General features: G+C 39.5%; 1 protein-coding gene across 2 annotated transcripts in view; it reads left to right on the forward strand.

The window, feature by feature from the left end:
- Window positions 1-7434, forward strand: part of LOC111951927 (DENN domain-containing protein 10) — a 20521-nt gene extending 13087 nt beyond the window's left edge. Inside the window, exons 1-10 of one of the 2 annotated variants that reach the window (XM_023970286.2) lie at window positions 2869-2998; window positions 3246-3399; window positions 4131-4327; window positions 4421-4500; window positions 4607-4755; window positions 4930-5041; window positions 5892-5992; window positions 6416-6523; window positions 6724-6818; window positions 6995-7434. In XM_023970286.2, the coding sequence (XP_023826054.1) occupies window positions 3354-3399; window positions 4131-4327; window positions 4421-4500; window positions 4607-4755; window positions 4930-5041; window positions 5892-5992; window positions 6416-6523; window positions 6724-6818; window positions 6995-7162 (1056 nt within the window). In that variant the 5' untranslated portion in view covers window positions 2869-2998; window positions 3246-3353 and the 3' untranslated portion in view covers window positions 7163-7434. Of the gene's footprint in view, window positions 1-2868; window positions 2999-3245; window positions 3400-4130; window positions 4328-4420; window positions 4501-4606; window positions 4756-4929; window positions 5042-5891; window positions 5993-6415; window positions 6524-6723; window positions 6819-6994 lie in introns of those variants that run through there. The other variant, XM_023970288.2, reaches the window with a different exon arrangement.
- Window positions 7435-8178: the final 744 nt, after the last annotated feature.

Raw genomic sequence — 8178 nt, forward strand, 5'->3', positions numbered from 1 at the left:
TGGTTGACAGTTTCCTATCCTCAGTGCAGTGGGCAGCTGGGAGGAGGTGCTCTTATTCTCCATGGACTTTAGTGTCCCAGAACTTTTTTGAGTTTGTGCTACAGGATGCAAATTTCTGTTTGAAAAAGCTAGTCTTAGCTTTCCTAACTGCCTGTGTATATTTGTTCCTAACTTCCCTGAAAAGTTGCATATCACGGGGGCTATTCGGTGCTAATGCAGTACGCCACAGGATGTTTTTGTGCTGGTCAAGGGCAGTCAGGTCTGGAGTGAACCAAGGGCTATATCTGTTCCTGGTTCAACATTTTTAAATGGAGCATGCTTATTTAAGATGGTGAGGAAGGCACTTTTAAAGAATAACCAGGCATCCTCTACTGACGGGATGAGGTCAATATCATTCCAGGATACCCCGGCCAGGTCGATTAGAAAGGCCTGCTCGCTGAAGTGTTTTAGGGAGGTTTGACAGTGATGAGGGTGGTCGTTTGACCACAGACCCATTATGGATGCAGGCAATGATCGCTGAGATCTTGGTTGAAAATAGCAGAGGTGTATTTGGAGGGCAAGTTGTTAGGATGATATCTATTGAGGGTGCCCGTGTTTACGGATTTGGGGTTGTACCTGGTAGGTTTCAACAAATTAATATGAATTTATATTCAATATTTATGATACATTAATTTGGTTAGTAGGCATATGAGACAAATATAATCTGACATTTAATGTGAAAGTAAATCAGACATTGTGTGAACACATAGTTTAATTAAATAAATATTTAGATACATTTATTGGTGATACGTTGACATACATCTTGAGGATGAAAAGAATTACAGCTCCAATATTTACATTTTGGGGGACCATACAAATCTACATAGAAATGTTTGTTATAGATCTGTCATTCTCATTTAAAAAGTCTCAGAAGCAGTAGATATGGGCTATGTGTGCAATTTCTATGCTTCCCGTTCTTAAATGTTTTTTGTATTTTACGTTAGGCTTAGTACACCTGCTTCAAACAGCTGAAAATACTATTATTTTTTCTCATGGAAAATATATCTATATTTCACAGCGGTTTAGTTGGTATTAGGATTATTTCCACTATACTTGCTTGTTTTGTCACATAAACTGAAATTAGGCGAAKTATTATAATTTTAGCAACCAGGAAATGGTGGAGCGACACCTGCATAGTGCATCAAATTGCAGCATCATATTCCATAGCCACAAAGTCAACATAGGCTATATTGTAAAAATTCCTGAAAATCTAAATGAGCCTTTTGTTCTTAAATTAAGCATTGGGTTAGGCATAAAGTTAGCCGTGTGGTTAGGTTTAAAATACATTTTTCAGAAGATTTTCCATAAAATGGAGCTCGAAAGAAATACGAGTTCAAATCATGACGTCAGTGATCTTCAGGTCTAGAAAGAGTCCCGAGTTGGAATTCCGAGTTGGATGACCGTTCAAAACAAWTTTTCCCAGTCGGAGCTCGTTTTTTCAAGTTCCCAGTTGTCTTGAACGCACTAAAGTCGAATATTTTAGATTTTACAATTGTTTTGAACGCGGCATATGGAAGCTAGGGACAACCGTTTCATTAAAGTCACGTGGGTCGTCCTGGAGTACGGATGGAAAAATAAGCGTCATTAACGGTCCAAATCGCGCAAAAAGCTTCAAAATAGAGGTCCTCCGTTTACACTCACAAATGGTAGTATATTTGAAGATGCCTTAGTTCTGTTTCATTGTCCTACCCTCCTCGTTTAATGCTATTGTAGGAGGTATTAAGTCTTATTGTTGAGTGCTAGTGGTTATTTGTAAATACATKAAATAAAACATGTAATCAGTACATGTAATTATTTTAATAAGGGGACATCGAAATGTYTATTAAACAAYTCGCTTTTACAGTCTTCAATATACATGAGTTGAAAACGAATTAATGATTGCAAGTTCAATATTGTTCATTTAAATGATCTGTAATAATAGTTTAATTTTCATTTCACTAGATGGCACTGTTCTCCATGCTGCTCATATCCAGGCAGGTCATGCATCTATGTCATTGCGGGTTTCCTAGAGGGGAAATAACAATAGGTCAAGTGAGTTAGATTTTCATTTTATTCACATTTTAGTATTGAATACAATTTAAAAAAAATCCCAGGCCAAAAATAACACAAAACACAATTTATTTTGTTCATAAGCCATGCAAGTGGCACAATCATGAAATAAACATTGGGATTAAGTTATTTGGTAAGGTTCAATGCTATCKGGGTTTCTTGGGACATCCCTACCCTAAGCTCTAACCCCTACCCTTGCCCTACCCTAACCCTTGTGTTAACCATTGAAAATGTCAACTTCAATGGGGTAGAGACTTCCCAAGGATCCCAGATAGCACAGACAATTTGGTAACATGGGCTCACCTTGGAAGTACTTGACAGTTTTAACCCTCAGTTCCATGGTTGCATCCTCCTCACACAAAAACACAGTCTGGGGTCTCTGCTGGAAGGCAGACACTTTCGTGTGGTTCACCGCTATCCTCTATGGCCTTGTACAGGGCAAACATTGTGGCCCCGTCCAAAGTTATCCCTGGACGGGGCCAAMGTGAAAATGTTCTCTTCAAAACATGTTTAAATCCTGTCCTGTTACGAGTTGACAGTAGTTAGAAAACCACTAATACTTCCAGCAACAGTGTTGGTATTGTTTTTTACAGGGCACTATAACGAAAAGCGTTATCATTAGGCTTTAGTTAAGAATAATAATACAGTAAATATATCTTTGTTAATTTTKAAATGTTTGAGTAACTTTTAACTATACGTTTTGCGATTTTTAAAATCATTAAAACGTCCTGTAACAGTTTTTCAGGGGACTTTTATTTAGAAAATTTTCCGTATGATCACATGACCTCAATTGCGATAGGTTCACAATGCTTGTGTGTTTTGAAAGCATCAATGTTAGCTAATCATTTATACATTTTGTAGATTCGCTAAATCCACACGATAATAATCGCAGATTTGGACCAGACACACGGTACAGTAACTGTACTTTCATCAACGTTGTGTGTCCTATACTGTAACTAGCTAGAAGCCTAAGACTGTTATCATCAAACTGTGCATGGCTTCTCAAATCAAATGTTATCACTATCGAACTACTTGTAGCTAATCATTCATTGTGGCTAATTTGTTGATGTCGGTATAACCTCTAACCTGCTAGAGCTAATGAACATGTTTTATCATAGCGTTTACTCTTCTTTCTTGCTCATCCTATCTCCAAACAGTCAGCAACAGCTAGCTGTTCGTTTGGTGAAAGTACTTCCTTGCCCAAGACAAGCTGTCATGAGTCCCTAATTGTCAACTTCCACAGTACAATAGAATTGTGATGGGATATGGCGGCACCAGAAACTCAGCTCATGTTAAGCGTTGGATTAATTGGTAAGGAAAGACATATTCTTCCCCATTTCAAATTATTTTTTACCCTGCTTTTTTGGTTGATGCGTGCCAAGCTTGCTCCTGTTTGSCTTTGACTGGCATCACATGATATCAACAAAGATTTGTTTAACTAACCCAAGATKGACCACAGCCTGTCGTTTCKAATTGGAGCAAATTAATCATAGTGGGTAGAACCAAGCACGAGTTAGCGAGATCCTATTGGCSCGTTCTAGCATATTTCCGTTAGGGAACGCCTACGCTGTGAACTGCGTGTATGCGATAACTCAATTCGTCTGCACACTCCTTCTAAAGAACTACATTTGTAGAAACTTTGGCAAAGGGTGAAGTCTATAAAACTTAGTCTGTTCTGTTCATAACAGATTRTAGTTTTGGGAACAGAACRGTTTTGAGATCAAATGTTTAATTGATTTGCAGAATGTCGGCCAAAATCCATCTCGTTCCATCTCCTCCCACTGCCCGCCAGTGGGCTTTCTCTCACTACTATATTTGGTAGTGAGTGGAWACGCCAACCGGATGCTTCACATTTATACATCCAGTGAAATATCTGCCTCATTGTTATATCTGTGATATCAATGTGATGAAGTATTTTACCATCTTTGARTTTACTTCTTGTAAGCATGAGAACAGATTAATTTAGTTAAAGATCTGGTYATATTGATAATAATGAGTTGTGAAAGCAATATGACACGGTATTCTCGTTCTTCCCCACACAGAGAAAGATGTGAATGCAGACACCTTGTGGGTGTGGTGCTATCCCTCAGTCAGTGCTGAGCTCCGGGAGGTCCTGCTCAGTAAGTGCTGTCTCAGACAGGACAGCCGAGGCTTGCACACTTTTGTGTTTGGCCAGTTCCGCCGTACCTGGTACTACATATCCACTGTAGAGGTGCAGGAACCAACCGCCCTAAAGAAGGTACAGTTAGTTTTGAAATTCTCCATTCATTGAAATAATTTTAACTTGTAGGTCTAATGATAAATTATATTGCTCGTATTTCTCTCTTTTTAGGTCACACATTTTTCAATAGTTGTCACAGCAAAGGACTTCAACCCTGAGAAGTATGCAGCATTCAGTCGAGTACTATGCAGGTACAGCATACTACGCTAATGCACCCCCATTGCTAAATGTCTGCTTATTTAATACTTCCCCAAAACATATCTTCATTCATTTCGTCATGTGTGTTTTATCATTCAGGATGTACATCAAACACGGGAGCCCTGTGAAAATGATGGAGGGTTACATTGCAGTCCTCACCAAAGGCATCTGCCAGAGTGACGAGAATGGCTCCTTTCTCATCAAGGACTACGATGTCAGGAAGGCCTACTTAGCAGGCTCAGTGAAAGGTTAAACATGTACAAATATAAAACACTTATTACAGTATAAGGACATGATTGTTCATACAAGGTGCTTGACACTGTCCAGTTTCCTTATTGGTATGCAAAGAAGCATTTCCATGAAGAAGCTGATCCCTTTTGATTACCAGGATTAGGTAGACTATCTTGTGATTACTGTTTCAGATGTGGTGTCCCAGTTTGGGATGGAGACCATCATCCTGTACACAGCCCTTATGCTAAAGAAGAGGATCGTGGTCCATCACCCTCAGGTTGAAGCACTGTTGGAGTTCACAAGGTGACTAAGGCAATAGAGAAAATGCACAGAAGAAAATGCGGGCGAAGATGTAACATGCGTTTCCCAAAACACCACCGCCGCGCAGAGAGAGAGAGTTCGCTAAGTGATGCGATCGAAAGAAACCGCTGCTTTCGGATCAGCTTTCTCCCGTTCAAATCTTACCTTAACATTAAAATTATTCCACAATACTGATGACAGATCAGCTRGTATGAGATATTATCACCTATGGCTACAAATATTGAGGCGGCTTATTCTAATGCTTATCCTATATGCACGAAATTAAGATTTGACACAATTTGTAGCATACAAATACAGTAGCATACAAATAGCTGAATAAAACTCAATTGAATTAACAAGAAATGTATTTCAATATCATTGAAATATAGTATAGTACTTATACTATATTTATATTTTAATACAGTCATCTCTGTTTTTATTTGAAGCATCTTATATCCTTGGCTTGTTTGTATCATTTGCAAAGACATTGGCAACTTTCTATTTGTAGTCACAATCGGTCTAAAGTTATCAGCAGTTACAGAACGACGGATAAACATCTTGATGCGGAAGGGCAAAAAAGCATCTAACGACGCACTTAGCTGCTCTACTACTGGTCTGAGGCAGTCGTTAAATAGCAAGCCTTTTCAAGTGCAACTTTAGTAACGATGGTTTTGGTAAACAGCTGAGATTTAACAATSGTCCTACGAAGGTTCTAACGTAGAACTTTAGATGATTTGGGGAAACTGGGCCCAGACCTTTGACTGTTCATGGACTTCATTGTTGAAGTGGATTACAATTTATGTTTTTGAGAGAACATTATAATCTTTATATCAAATGTATTTTTCCCTCCTAGAGCTCTTCCAGCTCTGACATGGCACAGGAAAGACTGGTCCATTTTGCACCCTTATGTCCACCTGACTGACAGTGAGCTCGAGAATCTCAGGACGTGCACTGGTGAGGATGTCTGGTTCATTAGATCCACATTAAAGCAAACTGATTCAGACTTGGGTCGTGTTCATTAAACACCAAAGAGAAGAACATGGACTGTAACAGTCAGGGACTTCCTTGACCTGTCTAATAGAATGTTCATTTTCTCTTGCAAAATGTTTTAAATGTTTTCCTTTGCGTGTCCTAATGAACACAACCCAGATTCCCATTGTCTCCCAACAGTCAGTTCCACATACACACACACACAGGAAGACTCATGCAATAATTGACTTGCAGTACATTTATTTACTTGCCTGTTGTTTTGAAAACATGTTCCTTGGAGATTCTCAATGTAGAGTTCTGTGAGTACCCCCATCTGCATTGTCCCTGAAAAGCCTCATGGTGAAGAAATGAATAGTTGATTCACCCATATGCTCACTGTCTCTGCAGGATACGTCGCAGGATTTGTTGATCCAGAAGTGAGCAACAGATRGGATTTGTTTGACGTATATGTGAACCTCCCAGATAGTGAGATTACTATATCCCAGAGTGCCAAAGGTGGGTGTCTCKATTCTAATCTCCTTCCTATTACTGTAAAAGACAAGTCTGTTCAAAGTGAAGAATGCTCTGTATCTAAAAAAAATTAACGGAATGTAGAGAAACCTTGCTACCTAGTCCGCCCTCATTATCCCAATGCAAGCATCCACCATTTTTTAAACAATATGACGTCTCTCTCCTATCCACTCTATACACCAAAGAGGCCATGTCTATGGGAAAGCTGCACAAAGACATTGGGCTCGTCATTGTCCAGTCTGCAGAGAATGCTGATAGAACAGATGGGCAGATTATCAAGGTGAGAGTTGAAAGTACACATGACATCCTTACCATTCATTCTTCAGTGATCAGAGAAGGTGTGAGGTATGTATTTTCAAAGATGAACAGTGTTTATACAGTAAATATGTTATCATAAGTATCCTGGTATTTAGCACAGTCATGAAAAAAGCTGTCTGTTTGCTATGATGTTTTCAGGACATTTCCATAAAGACGAGGGAGATCCTTGCTAACTTGGCGTCATTAGCCGAGGAATGTGAGAACTCTAAAATCACCCTGGAGACCTTAAAGCAGCGCCACTTRCCGCCTGCTACGGAGAACTTCCTGTTCCACTTGGCAGCTGCTGAGCAGCTCCTCAAGATATGACCCTTGATCTCCTACATCATGTAACATGCCATGCGGTGTGAGGACACTGAATATTAGCATAGGCATTCATCTATGTAATTATACATACAGTGGCATGTTAAGGAGAATGGGAAGAACTCAGGTGTTAGGTATCGCACACAATTGCATTCCTGACTCTTAACAATACTAACAAAGCCTACTTTTCACAATGTAACAGACACATGAGATATACAGACTATTGTCTTGTTTTGACAATAATACAATAACAGCATTTTCATAGCATTCCATAGTTCAGCAATTCAATAGTTTATCTTAAGACCGTTAACAGATTAATTTGACTTCTCAAGAACCTTGATTTAGCATGTTATATTTCAGAATTAAAGAGTGAAAAATGTATACTGACAAAAATATACAATAAATGTTACAATTTCAAATATTTTATTGAGTTACTGTTCATGTAAGGAAATCAGTCAATTGAAATAAATTCATTAGGCCTTAATCTATGGATTTCATATGACTGGGAATACTGTTGGTCAGAGATACCTTTAAAAAAAAGGGTAGGGGCGTGGATCAGAAAACCAGTCAGTATCTGTMGTGACCACCATTTGRAGCACGACACATCTCCTTCGCATAGAGTTGATCAGGCTACTGGTTATGGCCTGTGGAATGCTGTCCCACTCCTCTTCACTGGCTGTGAAAGTTGCTGAATATTGGCGTGAACTGGAACACMCCGATCCAGAGCATCCCAAACATGCTCAATGGATGACATGTCTGGTGAGTATGGAGGCCATGGAAGAACTGGGACATTTTCAGTCTCCAGGAATTGTGTACAGATCCTTGCGTCATGGGGCTGTGCATTATCATGTTGAAACATGAGGCGATGGCGGCGGACGAACGGCACGACAATGGGCGTCGGTATCTCTGCYTTCAAATGACCATCGATAAAATTAAATTGTGTTCATTGTCCGTAGCTTATGCCTGCCCATACCATTCCACCACCACCACCATGGGGCACTCTGTTAACATGGTTGACATCA

The sequence above is a fragment of the Salvelinus sp. IW2-2015 genome, linkage group LG25 (assembly GCF_002910315.2).
Source record: "Salvelinus sp. IW2-2015 linkage group LG25, ASM291031v2, whole genome shotgun sequence".
NCBI lineage: Eukaryota > Metazoa > Chordata > Actinopteri > Salmoniformes > Salmonidae > Salvelinus > Salvelinus sp. IW2-2015.